Source organism: Nycticebus coucang, chromosome 7, assembly GCF_027406575.1.
Source record: "Nycticebus coucang isolate mNycCou1 chromosome 7, mNycCou1.pri, whole genome shotgun sequence".
Classification (NCBI taxonomy): Eukaryota; Metazoa; Chordata; class Mammalia; order Primates; family Lorisidae; genus Nycticebus; species Nycticebus coucang.
In genome coordinates, this window is record NC_069786.1 from 133,842,978 (window position 1) to 133,866,018 (window position 23,041).

Here is a 23,041-nt window from a genome sequence, read left to right on the forward strand (position 1 = left end):
TCGGTGTTCTGACATGTTTCCTTGGAATCCAATAAGAAACACGACATATGGACAAATGAAACACATATTGATTAAGGAACGTGAAATTCTCTTTGAGTTCTGCATTCTGAGTGGATAAGAGGCAACTGCTTAGAAATTATGGTGCAAAATACGGGCATTTACATCAACTTTTCATTGGTGCCATTTTTGTAGTTAAATTTCAAACTATCATATTCACTTTTCTGAGGAAGAAGACTTGGGCACGTATTCGAGAAGTAAGTTTGGAGGGAATTGTAGGTACATGGAAGTGTGTGTTACATGCCTACAGGAGAAGATAAATGAGTAGATTAGCAAAAATTCAAAGATGTTTGCTAATTTTTGGTCATTCCTTCTGCCTCCTCAAACAATTTTTGGTACAAATAACCACAAAACAGAATCTCAGATTCGCAATTTGGCGACTCATCAATCCAGGATGTTACCTGATTCCTAGCTTTTTTCTTTAAAAGCCAAAATGGCCAAGTGCATGCAAATTCATGAATCAAACTACATTTAAAGTTTCAGCTTTAAAAATAGTTTGATGAAATTGTTTTCCTTTCTTTCCTTGCGTGTTGTTCAGTTGTATGGAACACAAGTGCAGGTCTGGGGCTGGGCCACATGTCTCGTTTGTTTATTTTTGCCATTGCCTCTGTATTCAATCACATAATGCAGAACAACGTTAAGCAGAGTGATATGAAACCAGTCATGACATAATTATCCAACCTTATTTTTATGACATTCTAACTAATTATCTAGCAAGACCGTGAACTTTTAACAAGCCCCTAATCAGAATTAGCTCTGGACATAAAATTAGCAAAGGACAAAAAAAAGCTGACCAAGACATCTTTCCCCTCCTCACAGTAAACAAGAAACTTCCACTTCATTACTGAGAATGGGAGTTAAACAGAAGCCCTGAGCAAAGAATAGCAATCAGTAAGTCCAAAACAAGGGCAAGGTATTTAAATTATACTGATTTAAAGTAGAGGAAAAGCAACAGTGCCCTAGTTTTTTAACAACTTATATATGTACCCTAGTAAATGTTTAACAACTTAAGTATGTATTAGGGACAGGAAGAGATATTACCTGAGCTCACATATTTGCATTCTGGGATTCCAGAAAGCTTCACTTGGGTTATAATTATAGCATTATATGTAAGATCATTCATTCTGATCTTTTCAATGACAATGAACATTTTATATTTAAAATTACTTTTCCTTGTGCCAGAAAAATTGTATTTATGCTCACTGTAGAAGGCCACAAAGCCTGTCTCAGAACACTGAGGGTTCTGCACTTGTGAAACTACGTTCTCACCCAAGCGCTCCCATTGTGCAAAGTGAAATGACATCTTTGCAGATTATTTCTTTGTATAGGGAAATACATTAACTTGGAAATATTGCTATCCCAATCCTTCTTATAGGATATAATAAGAAAAAGAATTATTTGCTGCAGTAATTAAGATCTTGTCTTATTATTATTAGATCTTACAGTTATTAGATAATTGTCATGCCCAAGTATCAAACAAGTCTGGGCCTTTGCTTAGAACTCCAAAGCACTTGCCACTGTTTGGCCAAAATACAAGATTCCAGGAGGATCCTTGGGAGGGTGTGATGCCAGGGAGTATGAACTGCACAGCAGGCACAGGAGTGGCCCACATCGTCATCGTTTAAGACGGAGCTCGGCAAAGCATGCCACAACACTCCCCAGAATCTCCCAGGCTCACACCAGCGACTCAGAGGTCAATCAAGACATTGAAAAGAAGGGTTAACCGTGATCAATATGGTCTATTTTAAAAAATGATACCTAAGTCAAGACACAAGATAACACTATTCCTTCTTTATTTATTACTTACTTTTTGGTTGAAATTTATAAATAAGATAAACGAACCCTGAGGAGATATTGATAGCAGTGGGTCATAGAAAAATGTTGGATAATTTGTCATCACCGAATAACAAACATCATCGTCTTACACACATAATAATGGGACACGGGACAGCATGCTTTGTTATCCAGGAGAGCCAAAGCAAGGCAAACCAACAACCGAGATTAATTCTACCAGTAATCACGTCTACCTAACATTCAGATAGTCTGAAGTTGTCTGTTTTTCTCCATTTATGGTTCATGTCTCACATCCCCTGGTGTCATTTTTCTATGGAACGTTTCACAACGTCCCAGAAAAATAAAATCATAGGTTTCTAAAACAGCACTGAGAATTTTCCTGAGCACATTGGTGTGGGCATAATGCCTTTCTTAAATAGTTTTTAAGGAAGAAAAAAACTTCAAATTTTCATTTCCTAGGCAAAGCACAAAATCATAGATATGTTTCACAACATTTTCAAATCTTCGTATTTTGTGGAAAAAAGAAAAGAACGCTCATGCTGACATCCTCACTGTCTGCTTTAACTTTTATGTTGGAACACACACAGGTTTTGTATCTTATTAGATTCATTTTTTTGGTCCATTTTTAAAAGGGTGACAAAGGGATTTTTAACACACAATTATTTGAGATGGATTGCTTGAGTAGAGTTTGTTTAGAACAGTGGCCATTAACATTAACATGTTAAATCTATATCTCTCTACATAATTATATCTACATGCATAACATTATAATCAAGAATACTGTGTGGGGAAAAGTTGCCTAGTAACCTCCATCATGAGAAGAAAAGCCCTACCTTGCAGTGATCTCCGTAATGCCATTCTAGCTGCCTTTTAAAAAGCCCATAAGCAGAGCCTTACTATTATTATCATTATTTTACTTTGTTGCCGTGAAACATGCAGCAGGACATGATACCAGAGGAATTGCGGAGTGACGTTAATCAGAAAAGAAAATGTCAATGGATTAATAGTCTGCCCTGGTACTGCTAGCGCCTTGGACACTAGAAGACAGAGATGATTTCTTGGCATAAAAACAAAGGTTTTGTCATCTGTGAGGAAATAGGCTATGACATGGGGCTCATTAAGCATTCACTATGGTGATCTCAATGTTTGTCACTATAACATAATATATTATATTATATAAATTATATAATCTCATATAATAATTAAATACAACAGCACATTCATCTCTTCTTTTTCATGAGTTTGCCAAAACATCAGTAAAAAGATGTGCCATTTCTCCACCGCTCCCTGCCACTGTTTTCCAACACGTCTGGTATTATCCTTATATTCAAAACTGTGATGCATCAGTGAATCACTGAGGCTGAGTCTGCTGTCGTGATCAGAGCAGGTCAATAGAGATTCCTTCTTGTCATTTTCTTAGACCGTGGAGTGTTTGGTTTGGGGTGCTCGCAAGGACACCCGCCTTCTTCTCCTGTGATCTGGCCCTGTTGACCCTTACATCATAGTGCCAGAGATGAGACATTTTGACTCGGAAGCAGGAAACAATCCTTGGTGCTAAAGGTCAGTTCCCCAGACGACCCCTCCCTCCTGTCTGTTGAGAAGTAGGCTCGCTGACCAGGGCTTAGCTGAAATCACGGGCAGCCACTGGGGAAACCACTCTAAGAACAACTTCCCAGACACCTGTGGCTGGTCTGTTCTGAAGCCCTGCTCTGACCGAAGCTCTGCCTGCTCCTGACAGCTGCTGCCTGTTTGCTGAGGTCTAGTCACCTCTCTCCCCACCTCCTGCTTTCTGAATCCCCATTATGAAATCCAGCAGTCAGCCTTGTTTCCCTTTTGTTTCCCTGGGACAGCCCCGTTATTCTGGTGGCACTCCAGAAGGCCCCAGCCCTCCCCTCCTCTGCTATCTGCCCTGGCAGGGTCCTCCTGGGCAGAATCTTCCTGGTGGCCCTTTAAATTGCATAACTCCTGCCTCTGAACCTCATCCCTTCCTTCTTCCCGCCCCCGCCTCCAGCACTGAATTAACAGGAGACTGACTTTCCATCCGTCACCTGCCGTCCTGTGTCCACAGCTTTCTTGGTGGAGACCATTTCCAAAAGCTTGAGGGAACACCTTCTGGTAAGCCTTGTCCTGGGATCACGTCCTCTGCCCCACGTGTGCGTACTCAGGCCTGGCTGCCCAGCCTTCCCTTTTCTTTCAAAGAATTATCCATTTCCTCCTTGCAGCTGAGGACTCTGAGGAGGCCCTCCAGCCTTCCTGAGTGACTGAAGTTACATCAGGCTCAGCCTGCGTCCACATGTCTGTATGGCTCAGCTTCTGCCTCCCCACGACCCCGCCATCTACATCGCCCAAAGCACCTGCAGCGCCCGTTGACACTCCTCCGGCCACGAGCTGCCCTGGGAGGTCTCCCTCTCCCGGCACCCAGAGCGCCTGTTTGCAGGCTTGGCTGCCTCTTCCCCACCCAGCTCTCATCCTCTGGGTCTTCCCAGGTCTCCCACCAGCACTAGCTGACCTCCCCGCCCAGCCAGGAGTCCGTGGCGGGATAGCGCAGGACTTTATTAGCTACGGCCCTGCAGTGCCTTCCTGGGAACAAGTTCTCTCCTCTCCCCTCTGTCATTGCCTCTTCATAAGCTACAAACCTGGTAACTTCTTTGATCCCAGCGCACCTGAGATGTCTGCAGAAAGGAATGATCCGTAATCTCTGAGGGCTGCCCGTCTCTGCACGTCAACAGCTTCTTCCTGAAGGTTCTATGACTCCCTGCTCACATCCCTGCAGCAGCTGTCCAGAACTAAGTCCAGTCTGTCCAAGCTTCCAACCCTGCTGCCTCCCTCCTGTACTGAGATAACCGTTACCAACTCGACCTGAACACTCTCTACGTCCCTCTACTCACCTCAAAATCTGAGAAACACAGCCCCTTTCTCTGCCCCTCCCCAGCCTCAGAGGATGTGTCTCTCCTTTCTGGAGCTCATCGGGCCCCCAGTTCCTCCCTGAGACCTGCCCCTTCTGCCCAGGTGCTCTGCTGTCAACTACCCCCGGCAACATGGACCCACTTTCTCAGGGAGGGAGCTGCCACTGCCCTGCCCTCGCTGGAGAGTAGGCCGAGCTCTGGGTGCTCGTCAAAATCACTGTGGTAAGATACACTTTGAAATTTTACTTGTCAAATTCCTTCCCCATCAGTGTTTAAGGCCCTGAGTGCTGGAAGGAGAGCTGATGGGCCCGACAGATTAAATAACTCGCCAGCCAATTAGCCTCGCACACGTCACTGCCACGGTAATGTGCCAGTGTGACATCCACATTCATTGACACTTCTGGAGTGGCACCAATGAGGGTCACTAGGGTCCAAAGAGCTTCTGCAAGCACAGCCATAGTCAGGCACACAAATAAGGAAGACGTCCAAGCCCAGGACCAAAGCCAGAGGCTCTGCCGCCCTGCCAGCCAGGACTCAACTTCTTTTTTTAAAAAAAAAAAACAGAGTCTCACTTTGTTACCCTTGGTAGAGTGCCGTGGCATCACAGCTCACAGAAACCTCCAGCTTTTGGGCTTAGGCGATTCTCTTGCCTCAGACTCCCGAGTAGCTGGGACTACAGGAGCCTGCCACAACACCTGGCTATGGATTCAACTTCTTCAAAATAGATCTGCACTGTGCCATGGCTAAGGTTCCTTATGATTCTAATTCTATCAGTTCTCTAGAATAAATCCCATGGAGCAGAGGACAGGTGCGCTCTGCTATTCCCCTGGACACAGGTTGGGGGCAGCCCCTGTGCCCCTCAGCTCATGCCCTCTCTTTCACCAAGCTTCCTGGGACAGCCAAGCGGGGATTGTTAGATACCCACCCAGCCACTCCGGGCCTTTCCTTCCTAAGAAAGGCAGAGGCACCTTTTATGGGATCCAGATATCAGAATGTGGTTTTCCATAGTTAAAGTACTAGTTGTTTCAAAAAACAAAAAAAAAAGAAATTCCTCCCAGATGTAGGTCTATGCCCTACTTGAGATGTTGACTATAAAATATTCAAAGTCAAACCTTTGTTTTTAAGCCTGTGAACATCCATGTCTCCCCTACCCCGCCCCACCTCGCAGCCGCGCTGTGGCTTCACGGCCAGCGGTTGCCAAGCTTCTGCCCAGGATTCTGCTTCTGCCAAGCTTCCGCTCCAAAGAACAGCGGGGTAGGGGCAGCCTGGTGGCGTTGCCGTTACCTGTGATGTCTTTAAGGGTTTCCGTGTTCCCAGCCCTTTCTGGCCTCACGGATGAATGCACACAGGCCACTAAGTTTCCTACTATGTCATGAAGTGAGGTAAAATTCTCTAGGCTGAAAACATGCATATTCAGTGGTTCACTTGCTATTTCTTTTAAGGCTCCTTCGTCTGCATCCTCAACTCCAACTGCAAACACGTTAACATCAGCGGACTTAAGTTCCGCAGAGCGCAGAGCAAGGCCATCCTCAGAGTGTCCATCGGTTAATACTACGATAACCTGGGGGACGCCGTCCCTGGCCCGGCTTCCGGCAGCCTCAGTGAGGTGGTTTTGTATTACATACTCTAGTCCTTGTCCCTTCTGATCGCTTCCCCCAGTATAGGACAGGTTGGAAACATGGGAAAGGACTTCTTGTTTAGTGCGGTACGTATTTAGCAGGAACTCGGTATGTGGGTTTCCGTTGAACTGGACCAGAGCAAAATGGAAATCATTTTCTCCCACAGCTAAGGAGTTTATAACATCATACAGAAACTCTCGAACAAGTTGGAAGTGTTCCTTCCCAATGCTCCAAGAGGAATCCACTAGAAATATTATATCAGCAGCAGCACCATTTTTGACATCTTTAAAAAAAGACATTGGTTTAGATTTTTCTACTATTCAAGCAATTATTTCCTATCTGTGAAAAACCTTCCTAAACAAATCCAATTTACACTAGGCTGTTACTAAAGAATTCACCCCTTAAGTGTCCTGCAGGAAGGCAGACAGACTTACCTGGGAGGGCCCATGGACTGGACAGCTGCTGGACCCCAGTCACTGGCCCAAGTTCCACATTCAGTAAGCACCATATGTGGGCCAGTAGCATGCTCCAGAATGAGAAAAAATTCCTGGGCTGTCTTTAACTTGAGCATGACCCCTGTGGCAGTCTGAACCCCAAGACCCACCTGATCAGACCAGAAGGATGTGCTCTCACAGGTAACCAACCCTCACTTTATAAATCCATTCTTTCATTTGAAGTATGAGCCTGAACCTTGACAAGAAGGAAAAGTGAAATCTACTACTGTTTAACATTAACTGACTAACCTCCAATGCTTCTAGTTATGTGCAAGAAAAAATAAATGAAATAAATACATGTTGTTTAAGTAAGGTAGGTCAATATTAATGTAGAGAAAAGAAAAGTAAGGGTTGTTTGCAGATTTTTGAGCCCAAAAACAGTAGCTTAATTAGTACATGTTTTTCGGAGCCAGAAAAATCTTTGTATAACTTGGACATTATCATAGATGAATCCGGTTCTCCCTCGAGAGCAGGAGCTTGGGGTGTCAGGACATTGGTGGGCCTGGCAGGTGCCCTTCCGCAGCCATGGGCCATGCTGGCTCCTCGCCCTCACCTACCTCACGCTGACCTGATGCCCCAACCCACCTTCTTCTTCCACTGAGGTGGCACTAGCCTCCCTGTCCTCTAAGAGCAGCTGACCCACTGGGAAAATGCCTCAGAGGCCCAGCTCTCCCGGCAAAGGGGGATACCCAAGTTATCCTTCCCAGACTACAATGCATGAAGCATTTCTCTTTTTAAAAGAACTCTGAAAGCAAATTCTTAATAGAATTAGTTAGAATTCATATTTTAACAGTAGTTTTGGGAAACAGATTTTTTTGAACATCGGATTATCCTAGATAAAAAAATGTCTTTCAACGTTCAGAGTTATAGAGAGAGGATGATATTTGGGGGGGGGGGTTTCAAAGAAAATAGCTGTTACCCTCAATGTTGTCTTCTCTTTATTTCATGTGCTCAGAGACCAATTAATGCCAGAAACATGGGAAAAGTCAGATTCAAGCCTTCTACTCACACCAGTGTAACAGTAAACCACTTTCAAACCAATTCTGAGATACCAAACCAAAGCTCTGATGAAAATAAGTCATCATTCATGGGATAAAGAACATCGTAAGAGGTTTATAAGCTACATGAATATCCTATAATAAACAGCTTAGCTATCTCTTAAACACGCATCTAAGCTTAGTATCGAGCTCTGATGTCTAAGACCTAAAAATCAAAGAATGCTGTTTCCTTTTATAAAATCAAGGATGTTTCTAGTCTTACCTGCTGGCTGTTGCTGGGCATAAGTCATGGAAAAGCCTGAGAGAAAGAGGCAAAAGATGGCCACTAGGGGCAAATGCCGATGTTTCCTCATTTTGAATTTGTCTAAGCACCAAATAAGAACCTAAAATAGAAAATAAGGCAAAAAAGAATATCAGTTTTCTCTCAAAATCATGCAAAATCCTACAATTGCTATGTCCTTTCTAAACATCCAAGGCGACTTTGATTCACTCTTCAGACAGCAATGATAAATGGATAATGGTAAATAAGTGGTGGGTAGAAGGGTGATTGATAGACAGAGAGACGGAACTGGATAAACATTCACACACACACACAAACAGTCATGTGCACACACAGACAGATGATAAGGAAGGGAGGAAAAGGGGGGGGGGAAGCAAAAGAGAAAGGGCATAACCAGTATGGGAACAAGTGGTGGGCAGACAGAACTCTCTGTCTGAGGAGGCCTCAGACCTGTTCTAGTTAGCGGACACAGGTCACCCTGTGATGGAGCTGGTCACTTTCCTGGCTGGACATTCTTTAATCATAGTTTGAAGAACACAGTTACCTTTTTTTTGTTTTGTTTTGTTTGAGACAGACTCTAACCTGTCACAGCTCACAGCAACCTCAAACTCCTGAGCTCAAGCAATCCTCTTGCCTCAGCCTCCCGAGTAGCTGGGACTACAGGGCTACAGGCACCCACCACCATGCTCAGCTATTTTTTTTTTTTTTAGTAGAAAGGGGATCTGGCTGTTGCTCAGGCTGGTCTCGAACTCTTGAGCTCAAGCAATCTGCCTGTCTTGGCCTCCAAGAGTGCCAGAATTACAGGTGTGAGCCACCTCACCTGGCCACACAGTGACATTTTTTAAGTGGACATTCATAGTAGGATCTCCACAACCTGAAAACATTACCTTCCTTTACTCAAATCATTAACTAATAAGCCAAGGATTTATCCCTTACAAAAGGCAAATGTGATTAAACATACAAATGAAAATCATTTAATCTAGTGACTATTACTTTCGCCACAGCTCAAATCCGTACAATTAAACTTTCTTCCCCTCCCAAATTTAGGTAGGCAGCAAATTGGGAATAGTGCATTTCTAAAATAGCAGAATGGAAAAGGGTCAGGAGCAAAGGCACACAAAGAGGCAAGTTGTGACACCCAGGTGGCTGTGTAAATATATTTAAATGAATCTGAGAAGAAAGCTTCAGTTCATGGAGGGATTAGGCTTTGCCCAAATCATATAGCAGGTGCAAACCCAACCACATAGCTGGGGCAACTGCAAACCCTGCCCTTATATTTAGCACTTTTCCTCCAAGGGAACCTGCTGTTTTCTAGCTTCCATTCTCACCATGGAACCAGCCCAGGAAGATTTAATTAGCAAAACTGTGATGCTGAACCTAAGGGCTAACTGCCCTGCTGCAAGGTCTCCCACATCACGCAAACACCGGTGGCTGTGAACATGACTTCCCACCAGCCAGGTTCACATCATGTGGGCTCAGTAGCCTGTGTCTGACAGCAGACCTTTTCCCCGCCGGCAACACTTTCTCTTCCTACCTCAAACATTTACGTAGGGCTGTTCAACCTCCACTCTCCAATCCAATGAGAGAAGTTTGGGGGGATGAAGTCTCCCTTCAGACCCCTCCTGAGAGCTGGCCTAGGTCTTCTCTTTTCTCCTCCCTTGGCCTGAGGCTTTGGTTTCCCTGCCTTTTTCTTAGACTACAGCCCACGTTAAGATAGGCCCACACTGGGTCGATGCTTTGGTGTGGCCATCTTGGAAATCTTAATGACTTTCGGACAAGAGGCACTTCATTCTCATTTTGCACTGGTGCCACAAGTTATGCATCTGGTCCTGCCTGCAGCTGTGCACGTCAGTGGCTCTTCTTCCCCAGGCTGGTCAGGGGTTCCTGGTCAGGTGGTTTAAGTAATATAATTGACATTGGCAGCACAAGTAGGCAAGGATGGCATCAAACCACAGCTTCAGATGTCATGTTAGCAAAAGTTTTTCAGCATCTTTCATGTGACAATTGCTGCTTTTTCATAATTTCTCAATATTTATACCATTTATATTTGCATTATTAATACAGAAATATGCTGATCTTTGTGCATATAGTGAAAATTGGGACTCAGAGAATAAGGGGCCCAAGTCACACAACTATTAAGAGACCTTGGTACTCAAATGGCACCTGCCACTAGGAAAGTTAATAAAGTAAAAAGATAAGAAGAGTGACTTTTTCTCACTCCATGAAAATGCCAAGACTCCATATGTCTATCGAGTTCATTGGCCCGAATTTGGCCTTTTTAGGAATCCTTTACAGAAGGAGCCATTGATACTGGGAAAAGACAAGATGCTTGGAGTCAGATAAACCTGGATCCTGGCTCCACCATATTCTACCTCAGGCAGGTCATTGGATTGCTCAAAGCTTCAGTTTCCCCCTCTATAACATGAGAATAATAATAAGAATAATAATAATAAAGTCTCCTGCCAGCCTCCTATGAGGATTTTAGGACAGACCACTTGTTAAATGGCTGGTGCAGAATGGATAGCAGTGAATTATAACTACCTTTATTTTCCAAGGCAGGTTTTGTTGGCACTTCCCAAAGGTGATTCCATGGAACTCTACTCTATGAAATATTCTAAGAGGAAAAACAAAGGCATTCCCTTTGTTTGAGCAATGCAGTCTGGAAAGCACTGAACAGCAAGCTCCCCCTTAACAGTTAATACATCTTCAAATAGCAGCTCTGAACAGTTACAATACATCTTCAAATAGCAGCTCTGAGAAGTAAAGAATAAAGGAAAGAAACCTGTTGCACCTTATTTAGCCCAAAATTTCCCAAGCATGTATTTCACAACATTTTTTTTTCAATAAAAGCTATTACATCCCATGAAAAAAGCTGCACACTTTGGGAGAGAGCGGCTATTCTTTTCCATGTCTAACTTTACTAAATTCTTGCTCCTTGAAAGAACCAACTATAGGCATCTCCACCTGCCCAGTGCTCCGCTGCACCCAGGTTACTGGGTTTGCAGACATCTGTTCTCTGGGACTCTTCTAAGGGCAAGTGAGGATCCACACTGGTCGATAGTGGAGCTGGTCGATGGTGGAACTCGCCACCTCACAGTGGCGAGTGACCACATTTCTCTAAAGAGTCCACCTCACAGTGACCACATTTCTCTAAAGAGGCCCGGAAAAGGGGGCAGAGCCAACCTCATATATCAGCACAAATTTTCTTGGCACTAGTTAATATTTTAAATTATTTTTCTTCATGTACTGAGTTTCAAGAAGATCTATTTGATACTAGAAATGATATGATAGAGACGACAGTTAAGCAGGGAATTCTATTTGCTTTAAGAAACTGTAAAGGTCTTAGCAAAATAACTAAGAAATGCTACGAAAGCTATGTTAACTAGTGTGATGAAAATGTGCCAAACAGTCTATGAACCAAGTGTATGGTGCCCCATGATCATACTAATGTACACAGCTATGATTAATAAAATAAAAAGAAGAAAGAAAGAAAGAAAGAAAGAAAGAAAGAAAGAAAGAAAAGAAAGAAAGAAGAAAAGAAAGAAAGAAAGAAAGGAAGAAGAAGAAGGAAGGACGGAAGGAAGGAAGGATGGAAGGAAGGAAGGAAGGAAGAAGAAAGAAAGAAAGAAAGAAAGAAAGAAAGAAAGAAGAAGAAAGAAAGAAAGAAAGAAAGAAAGAAAGAAAGAAAGAAAGAAAGAAAGAAAGAAAGAAAGAAAGAAGAAGAAAGAAAGAAAGAAAGAAAGAAAGAAACTGAAATCCATTTAATCTGGAGAGATTGGGTTACTACCACAATACACTGTTCAGGACTGAAGGTTAAAAAGAAGTCCATTTAGTGAATGACAACATGGAAAGTCATTCAGCATCAACCTGAATGAAAATAGAAAAGATCTTTCTCCCTGGTTTTCAAGTATATGTCAGATACTTAAATGTGATTTTTTTCCTGTTTATAATTCTAAAACTCCAAATGTTTCTAAATTGATTTTATATCTTTCTTGGTACTGATTTGATTCTTTCCCTGAGGGAGGAAAAGAGGAAATGAGAACAAATTGGGAATATGAAATCATTTGTACAAGACTTTGGAAAGAATCCAGGAGACAGAAGTGGTGAGGACAATAATAAACTCACATATTAAAAAACCTAGAAAAACTAAATACATTTCTAGAAATAAACACCTAACAAGAAGATATAAAATCTTCTGAATCATGAAGATATAAAAAATCTGAACAGCCTTATAATCAGTATGGAATTTGACCAGTAAAAAAACCCTCCAACAAAGAAAACCCAGGTCCAGATGTCTTTACTGGAAAATTCTACCAAACCATTTAAAGAAAATAGCACCAATCCTTGTCAAACTATTCCACCACCACCCCCCAAAAAAAATAAAAGGAAGAACAACTCCAAACTCATTTTATGAGTCCAGCATTATACCCTGAAACCAAAATCAGACAAAGACATTAGGAAAAAGGAAAAACAGACCAATATCCCTGATAAAAATTTACACAAAAATTCTCAACAAAATACTGGCTAACCAAATTCAGCAACATATTAGAAGGATTATAAACCATAACCCAAGTGGGATTTATTTCTAGAATGCAAGGATGGTTCAACATGAAAAACCAGTACAATGTGATACATACCACATTAATAGAATGAAGGAGGAAAACCATGTGATCATCTCAATTCATACAGGAAAAGCACTCAACACAATTCAACACTCTTTAGTAATTAAAAAGAAACACTTAAACTAAAAAATATTGGGAAATTACTGCAGTGGCATAATGAAATCCATATATGAAAAACACAGCTAGCACCATACTCAAGGGTGAAAAAGCTGAAAACTGCTATCCCTCTAAGGTCAGGAAAAAGTTAAGTATGTCCTTTCTCACTGCTTCCATTTGACATAGTACTAGAAGTCCTTGTCAGAGCAATTAGGCAAGAAAAGGAAATAAAATGCAACTAAATTGGAAAGGAAGATGTAAAATTATTTCTGTCCATGCTCTTATAAGTAAAAAATCCTAACTATAACACATTTTTAAAAACTGCTAGAACTAATAAATGAGTACAGAAAAGTTACAGGATATAAAATCAAAACACAAAATTATTCATATTTCTATACATTAGCCAGGAACCATCTGAAAAGGAGATTAAAAAAGCAATCCCAGGCAGTGCCTGTGGCTCAATGGGTACGGGCACTGGCCCCATATACTGAGGGTGGCCGAGTTCGAACTCAGCCCCGGGGCCAAACTGCAAATAAAAAAAAAAAAAAAATAGCTGGGCATTCTGGCAGGCTCCTGCAGTCCCAACTACCCGGGAGGCTAAGGCAAGAGAATCACCTAAGCCCTGGAGTTGGAGGTTGCTGTGAGGTGTGATGTGACAGCACTCTACCGAGGGCAATAAAATGAGACTTCGTCTCTAAAAAAAAAAAAAAAAAGCAATCCCATTTATAATAAGATCAAAAAAAGGATAGGGAGGCGCCTGTGGCTCAGTCGGTAAAGCGCCAGCCCCATATACCAAGGGTGGCGGGTTCAAACCCGGCCCCGGTCAAACTGCAACCAAAAAATAGCTGGGCGTTGTGGCAGGCGCCTGTAGTCCCAGCTACTCGGGAGGCTGAGGCAAGAGAATCGCTTAAGCCCAGGAGTTGGAGGTTGCTGTGAGCTGTGTGAGGCCATGGCACTCTACCAAGGGCCATCGAGTGAGACTCTGTCTCTAAAAAAAAAAACAAAAACAAAAAAAGGATAAAACCAGCAGTGTAAAAGTGTTCCCTTTTCTCCACATCCACACCACCATCTGCAGTTTTGAGATTCTGTGATGTGGGCCATTCTCGCTGGGGTTAAATGGTATCTCAGGGTGGTTTTGATTTGCATTTTTTCTAATAATTAGGGATGATAAGCATTTTTTCATATGTTTGTTAGCCATTCATCTGTCTTCTTTAGAGAAGGTTCTATTCTTCTCTCCCCATTGATATATGGGATTGTTGGCTTTTTCATGTGGATTAATTTGAGTTCTCTATAGATCCTAGTTATCAAGCTTTTGTCTGATTCAAAATATGCAAATATCCTTTCCCATTATGTAGGTTGTCTATTTGCTTTGGTTGTCATCTCCTTAAAGTACAGAGCTTTTCAGTTTAATTAAGTCCCATTTGTTTATTTTTGTGTTGTCGCCAATTGCCATGGCAGTCTTCTTCATGAAGTCTTTCCCCCAGGCCAATATCTTCCAGTGTTTTCCTATGCTTTCTTTGAGGATTTTGATTGTTTCATGCCTTAAATTTAAGTCCTTTATCCATCTTGAATCAATTTTTGTGAGTGGAGAAAGGTGTGGGTCCATTTCGGTCTTTTACATGTGGATATCCAGTTCTCCCAGCACCATTTATTGAATAGGTAATCTTTCCCCCAAGGTATGTTCTTGATTTGGTTAATCAAAGATTAGGTGGTTATAAGATGTTAGTTTCATTTCCTGATTTTCTATTCGATTCCAAATGTCTATGTCTCTATTTTTGTGCCAGTACCATGCTGTCTTGACCACTATGACTTTGTAGTACAGCCTAAAATCTGGTATGGTGATGCCCCCAGCTTTGTTTTTATACTAAGAACTGCCTTAGCTATACAGGGTTTTTTCTGGTTCCATACAAAACACAGAATCATTTTTTCCAAATCTTGAAAGTACAATGTTGGTATCTTAATAGGGATGGCATTGAATAGGTAGATTGCTTTGGGAAGTATAGACATTTTAACAATGTTGATTCTTCCCCATCCATGAGCATGGTATGTTGTTCCATTTGTTGATATCCTCTGTTATTTCCTTTCTTAGGATTTCATAATTTTCTTTATAGAGGTCCTTCACCTCCTTTGTTAGGTATATTCCTAGGTATTTCATTTTCTTTGACACTATGGTGAAGGGAGTTGTGTCCTTAATTAGCCTCTCATCTTGACTGTTATTGGTATATACAAAGGCTACTGACTTGTGGACATTGATTTTATATCCTGAGACATTACTGTATTTTTTGATGACTTCCAGGAGTCTTGTGGTTGAGTCTTGGGGGTTCTCTAAGTATAAGATCATATCATCAGCAAAGAGGGAGAGTTTGACCTACTCTGCTCCCATTTGGGTGCCCTTTATTTCCTTGTCTTGCCTAATTGTATTGACTAGAACTTCCAGCACTATGTTGAATAGTAAAGGTGACAGAGGACAACCTTGTCTGGTTCCAGTTCAAAGAAGAAAAGCTTTCAGTTTTACTCCATTCAGTAAAATATTAGCTGTTGGTTTGTCATAGATAGCTTCAATCAGTTTTAGAAATGTGCCATGTATGCCTAAACTCTTCAGTGTTCTAATTAGAAAAGGATGCTGGATTTTATCAAATGCTTTTTCTGCATCTATTGAGAGCATATGATCTTTATTTTTGCCTCTGTTAATATGGTGGATAACGTTTATGCACTTGCGTGTGTTAAAACAGCCTTGCATCCCTGGAATGAAACCTACTTGATCATGATGTATGACTGGTGGGACTGCAAACTAATATAACCTTTTTGGAAGGAAGTATGGAGAACCCTCAAAGAACTCAAGCTAGACCTCCCATTTGATCCTGCAATCCCATTAGTGGGCATCTACCCAGAAGGGAAAAAGTCCTTCTATCATAAGGACACTTGCACTAAACTGTTTATTGCAACTCAATTTACAATCACCAAAATGTGGAAACTGCCTAAATACCCACCAACCCAGGAATGGATTAACAAGCTGTGGTATATGTACACCATGGAATACTATTCAGTCATTAAAAAAAAAAAAAACCAGAGACTTTACAGCCTTTGTATTAACCTGGATGGAAGTAGAACACATTATTCTTAGTAAAGCATCACAAGAATTAAGGAGAAGCATTAATCCTATGTACTCAATTTTGATATGAGGACAATTAATGACACAGTGGGGGGTCGGGGAAGCGGAGATCAGAGAGAGAAAGAAGGAGGGAGTGGTGTGGAAAGGAAGAGCAGAGAGAGGGAAGGAGTGAGGGGGGTGGGGTCCTGGTGTGTGCCACACCTTTTGGGGGCAAAACACAATTGTAAGAGGGACTTTACCTAACAAATGCAATCAGTGTAACCTGGTTTCTTGTACCCTCAATGAATCCCCAACAATAAAAATATAATAATAATAATAAAGTCATTTAACTAAAAAAAAAAAAAGGATAAAACCATTAAAAATAAACTGAACCAAGAAAGCAAAAGACTTGTGCACTGAAAACTGCAAAACATTGTTGAAAGAGACTTTAAAAGACCGAAATACATGGAAATACATTTTATGTCCATGGATTTGAAAACTAATATTGTGGAAATGGCCCTATTACTGAAAGCAATCTACAAATGTGATGCAATCCCTATCAAAATCCCAATGGCATTTTTTAGAGAAAGGGAAAAAAATACTAAAATAGATATGGAATCTCAAAGGACTTTGAATATTCAAAGCAATGAGAAAAAGTAAAGCTAAAGACTTCATATATTCTAATTTCAGAACATACTACAAAGTTACGGTAATCAAAACAACATGATACTGGCCTCAAGATAGAGCTAAATACCAAAGGAACAGAATAGAGAACCCAGAAATAAACCCTCATGTATATGATAAAATGATCTTCCTTTTTCCATAAAGCTACACAATGGGGAAATGACAGCCTCCAAAGTATGACGGTTCCTCAAAACATTAAAAATGGAATTACCATATGATTCAGCTGTCCCCCTCCTGGGTATATGTATCCAAAAGACTTGAAAACAGAATCCAGAGGATAAATTTTCAGCTTTGTGTTCTTTTAAGTATTATTCATAATATCCAAAAGGTGGAAACAACCTAAATGTCCACCAATAATGAACAAAGAAAATGTGGTATGTACATATGATAGAATATTATCCAGCCTTTAAACAGGATGAAATCCTGTTGACTGCTACAACATGCATCAACCTTGAGGATATTCTGCTAATTGAAACAAGCCAGTCACAAAAAGGCAAATACTGTGCAATTCCACTTACACGAGCCATCTAAAGCAGTCAGGCTCTCAGAAACAGAAGGTAGGATGGTGATTCCTGGGGGCTAGGACGGAGCAAAGGTACTTGCTATCAACAGAGATAAAGCTTCAGATTTGCCGGAGCAAAAATTTCTAGATATTTGTTGCACAACAAGGTACCTACAGTGAATACCACTGTACTGTGCACTTAAAAATGGTTAAGGTGGTAAATTTTATGTTATGTGTTTTTTACAATTAAATAAATAAATAAAAGTGAGGACCAGACTAAAAATGCCTTTTGGTTTTCAAAATCATGGGTAACTACAAATACTTAAAATGTAGCCATCAATTTAATAGGAAATTTAAGTGTGGCGTCTCTTTTTACAGTGAGAGAATTTAAGGGCTGAAAAGGAGAAATAATACAACTAAATGTCTTATGAAAGTGTATGTGTGTGCCAAGTATTCAGATAACAGGGTATTTGCCCTTGCTTCTTTTCCAAAAGGAAAAGAAAGTGAGAGTTCAGGAATGAACACTTGAGTCTTAGGAAAGTCAGAAAGAGCTGTATAAACATTCAGAACTAGACTAACAATACTTCTGCCCTAACTAGTGTCCTCTGAGCTATGGAATCAGCCACTTCCAAGATCTAAGTTTCACTTTCTTAAACTTTCCTGCCCCCACAGGTGCTCCATGGGCCCTGTGATTCTGTCCATGGCTGACATTTAGTGTGGAAAACTCATTTTCCCTACATTGCTAACAAAACCAGAGATAAGGATGGTGTAATGCTGTCAACTTTGCCATCCAGAGAGAGACAGCAGGGAAGAGTCTGGCCAATTAGTGAAGTGGCTTTGCCCTGAATAAGGCAGAAGGCTCATGTCCAGCTGGATCACTCAGCAAGGTGGCAGGGAGGGCCACAGAGAGCAGAGGGCAGCTCCTTACTGAGGTTGCCAACCAAGGACAAGGCTGAAGTGTATGCAAAAAGACCCTGAAGCTCGGTCGATGGATTTGCCATGAAATCCTTCCTGTCTGAGGCTGGGCCCAGAAGAAGAAGCTGGAGTCGGAATCCTGCAGCCAACCTATGAGGAAGAGCCAGACTCAGTGTAGCCCCTATGCCTGGCCTGCCAAATTTGTTGAGATGGAGAAAGACAAAGCCATAAACAAAGGAATGAGTTCCAAACCCACTGGGGCTGTGGATTGCCAAAGAAAGTGGACAAAACGTACCACCTGTGACGAAACCAGCCTACTCTGCGCTGCAGATTCTGAGAACTCCAAGCTGGGAACTCAGCAGCTAAAAGAGAACCACCTGTCAGTGCAGCTTCCTCTTGGAAACATGTCAATAGTGAGAAGGGAATGTTGTTCTACTGATGATTGGGAGACTGGTCATCAACAGAACTATTTCTTTATGCAATGAAGTGATAGCTACACGTGGTGACGATGGTGAGATTGCAAAAGCGCAATTCAGTCCTCAGGCTTGAGACAGTGGATGCCTGCTAGACACCGAGGTGTACAATACAGAAGTGCAGTCTCCAATTCCCTGCTTTCATTTGACAATGTTTCCAAGTTCTAGTCTGATCCCAGCACACAGGGGCCGAGGGCACCCCCCACAGGCAGCTAGAGAGCCCGCTGCTCCACTGGCTGGTGTGCCCCGCCCTGAGAATGGTCCCCTCCACACACAGCTCTGGCTCCGCCCATTTGCTCTAGCAGTCCCTCAAGCCCAAGCCCGTGCACCCTGGGAATTGTCCAGGTGTGTCTGGCAAACTCTACCTTTCTCCCCCACACTCTGTTAGACAATTCCTGTATGTTCCTTCAAAAAACAAAAGCAAGTACAATGTCTATGATTTTTATATGACCTCAATTAACTGATGATATACACTTTAGAATGATGTAAAAGTATATTCTACAAAACATTATTCTTGCTTCTTTCTATTTCAATTGAACATCACATTTCTGATTTAAAAAAAAAAATAAGAATCCTATTAGACTCTTTCCAGGAATGTGCCCTGCTCTTTCCAAAACAACCTGTAATGCTATAATTGGTCTAAATCAATGTTTTAATCTGAAATCCACAGATCAGAAGGGTCTGTGACCTTCCCACAATTTTATACAAAAAGGCATATGGGAATGTGGCTTTCTCTGGAGATAGCATCCACGTTTCCATGTGATTCTCAAAGGCAACGGTGCTACCACTCCCCCGAAGTTTAAGCTTCAGTGCTTCAAATCTTCTGGGACATCCAGTTCAATTATTTTAAATATTTAATCCAGCCACAAGATTTTAAGTAGGATTCTTGCTTCAGAATAAGAGCGTAAGAATCTTACAAGGTCTCATCGCAAAGCACTGGACTGTGTAGCCCACATGGCAAAAACAGGACAGGAGACGAGATGTGGTCTGTCTGACCACCGTTGAGTCTGAGGTGGGACGAGGTCTCTCTGCCCCAGCAGGCCACAGTGACACAGAACGTGAACTGTGCCTTGAGTGGGATTTGCTTACGGTTTTTAACCAGCCCTCTTCCTTCAAATCCACTCATTCTGTCATATGCTCACTATGGAGCAATTGCAAAATTCTTTCCTTATCTTCAAGAACGCTCCATAAAATCTAAATAGTAAAAGGAGGAAATCTGTTAAGTTCTTTCTAAGGCAGCAGTCATTTATTTCAACCCTACTCTGAGGAAAATGAACATTAAATTGGTTGAAAGTCACATGTGAAGTTTTTTGTTTCCAAGATGTCCATCTTTAGAAGAGTAGAACCCTAAATGCTTTCCACAGGGGCACAAGGTCATGAAATAAACATATAGTTCTCAGGAATTGCTTTTTCCAGACTATACCTAGATATCGGGGGAAGCAGGGGAGAGGAGGTCCTCCAATTCTGCAAAGAAGGACCGGAGACGCCTCCTGAAGAGCTACCCAGCCTGAGCGGCCCAGGAATCAACCCACGTGGTTTAAATAAGCTGAATTCCCAGGTGGAAAAACCGCGCTGTCTGCACTCACTTCTCCCCACTGTGCTGCTGGAGGCCACTGTGTGCACATGGGTTCCTAGCCCAGCTGTTGAATATCTGTTAATGTTTTTGTTTGTCATTTAATCTATGCTATTGTGCATGTCCTAGAGTCTCAATTTTTAAAACTGAATTCCCTGGCCACAAATCTTGGAGATTTTTTTAATTTAAATTTAATTTAATTAAAAGATGCCAAGCACCAGCCTTCTAAATGGCCACCCACCTTGACCATTTTAATGAGGGGGAACGAGGCAGCCATCCCCCCTCATCCCGCTCCCCAAGCAGTTATAGGACCAGGCTCCAGCTCTGGGGAGGAATTTCACACCCTCCTCCCAGCCACTCAATGTGTGATTTTTTTCCTCCACTTTATAGCTGAGAAACTGAGCCCAGGCAAGGCACACTGACCCACCAGTCACATAGACAAAACAAGACAGAGCCACCCTCCTCACCCAAGTCCTAACCCAAGTCTGTGTTCCCAAAGCCTGTGGGAGAGCCCAGGAAACCCTAGAGGCTGTGCTGAAGTTGACCCACATCTCAAGGAAACTCCCTTATCTTTTGAGGGTAAAACAGACTTCCTTGATGGAGACAAACCACAGATTCTGTGTCAGCAAGATCTGCTTGTCTGCTGCTGCTCTTTCAAATATGGGAAAATCGGGTCAGAAACAGCTGCTGGAGACTCCTGGGACCCTGGGGCTGGGTGGGGTGGGTGCTTCTTTACCATAGATTCCGTGTGGCAGAGACGACAGATTCAGCAAGGGAGGTTCATTAAATTTGTATTCTCATCTTTCTATCTAGCCTTCTTAATTTCCTTCTTGAAAAATTGTCTCATTCTATAACGGATCTGGGGTGCTTTTTTTCTATTTGGTTGCCATATCCTTGAAGTCTGAAAAGGCTTTCCTTCTTCTAAAGGTCGCCCTACATGGCTCTTCAACTTGAAATCGTATCCCAAAGACTTTCCCAAGCTATTTTGCAATTCTGTGAAATTAGTTTTCACTTAGCCCACTCAAAAGCCTTTTCATTTTCCATGTCTGGAAATCTTTTTTAAGAAAGAGATGGATGCATGCACACAAGGAAATAATTTTAAAACAAAGGCTTAAACACAACCAGAGCTCCCATTTTGAAGTCATTTTCTTGGTTTTCCCCAACTACTGCTTTTCGACTTCAGGCTGTTCCTCCTATCAAGTTCTGGGACCTCTGTTAACTCCTAACTGTCCTGTTTGAAAGTGGGAACTGCCAAAATAGCCAGAGCCCACGAGGGGAGAGCCACACGTACATGCTGTGGAATGAAAGTCAAAGTTTGGTAAATTGGAGGCATTTCCCTTTGCCACACCCTGTCCTTGCCTGCCGGAATGCGACCTCCCAATTCTTTTTCTCACTTTTTCTCCACTTTTTTGCCTGAATCCTAGGAAAGGAGTCCCCATTCTCTCCCCAGGGAGGAAGCGAAGAAAGGATATTTTAGGCCCTACAGTTAGGGCAGGAGGGAAGTGGAATTTAATACACTATTGCTTTTTGAAAGATTTTGGAGGAAATCCTCAAAAGCAACTGATTTGGAACGACCCTAAGAAAACCCCTCCAAAGAAATACATCGAAAGTGGTTTTTTTATTATTACTTATTTAACAACTTGTATCTTGCATTTCTTTTCTAAGCAAATACTATAGAGCAATGATCTATTTGACTGACTGAGTGTGTACCCTATGATAGCAAAATTTAAAAACTTAACTCGAGCCCCTTGTCCCCTGTTGGTGTCCTCGTTAGATACTGAGTAGCTGATTGAAATCTTCAGCAACTCTTGGAAAAATCTAGCAAGGCAATGCCTGTTCAGCAGCTCACGTGTTATAACAGAGCAAGGTAGAAAGGGAGGGTTTGGGTATCTTCCAGCAATTAGCTGCCTCCATAAATGAGTTGGCATTTAAGGGTGTGCCGAGACCGGCGGGGCTCTGGCTGAGCTCCTCAGGGGTCGGTTTTCTTCCTACCATACAGGCAACTTTCAGAAATTCCAGATCACTTGCCCAGATGTTTGGAAATTTGCTTTAAAATGTATTCCTAGCATTCGTGATAATAACTATGAAGCAGAAAGTTCCATATCTGCTGTGGTTTGAGAAGCTAGATGCCAGTATGCAAATGTAAAAAACATAATATGCTCTTCAATACATGGCAGCCAGCGAGATTTCTGTCTCCATTTATATTGCTAATTATAAACATTAGGCAGAGACTTTCAAATTTATTGTAAGAAAAAGAGTGCTTTAGAAAACGCTTCAAAAGAATTTGCAAAAATACCCCTTCCATTCTAGGCCCCTGACATAGGGCACTGCTGGAGCCAGATGGGGTCTCAGCCTTCATTCCCATCTCCCCTTTTTGGCAGCAGACTGCCATGTCATGACCTCCGCCTAAACCATGGCATCCCATTGTAAAATTATGAAAGTCAAGTGGCTGAGAGGTTCTCAATTTGTAAGGAAAAGTTACATTTTTTTATTTTCCAGTGTGATTCATAATCAAGTATAGAATAGAGACCTTTTCAAAACTTGAGTTGAGACTGATAAAACATCATCAGCACTGGATGAGGTATAGCAACCTAGAGAAATTCTACTTTCTTACTATGTGGTCAGTTAATCTCCCCCAGCCTCCCTTTTTTTATGTGTATACTAAGGATAATTGCCTGTTGCTTGGACAGGCCACAGTCCTGTGACCACTGGCTTCCATCTGCTCCCCCAGCCCAAGCTCTGACTGGTGATGGCTTTTCTGCTATCCCAATTAGAAACAGAGAGCCCTGGTGCACCGGCCCGGCCATCTGTGGCTGGCGCTAACTCTGGGTGCCAGTACGGGGCTGCTGAATCAATTAATGAAGATTCCAGAAGTGAAAAACCAGTTTCCTGGAATTGTTTCCCTTGAGACCTGAGTCATCTCCAGCTGCTGTTCAA

General features: G+C 42.1%; 1 protein-coding gene across 3 annotated transcripts in view; it reads right to left on the minus strand.

Annotated features, from left to right (window-relative positions):
* The window catches only part of COL6A3 (collagen type VI alpha 3 chain), a 93,649-nt gene that overhangs the window by 65,498 nt on the left and 5,110 nt on the right, over positions 1-23,041 (minus strand). For 2 of the 3 annotated variants that reach the window (XM_053597046.1, XM_053597047.1), the window contains exon 3: positions 8,131-8,251. In XM_053597046.1, the coding sequence (XP_053453021.1) occupies positions 8,131-8,221 (91 nt within the window). In that variant the 5' untranslated portion in view covers positions 8,222-8,251. Of the gene's footprint in view, positions 1-6,041; positions 6,660-8,130; positions 8,252-23,041 lie in introns of all 3 variants that reach the window. The other variant, XM_053597048.1, reaches the window with a different exon arrangement.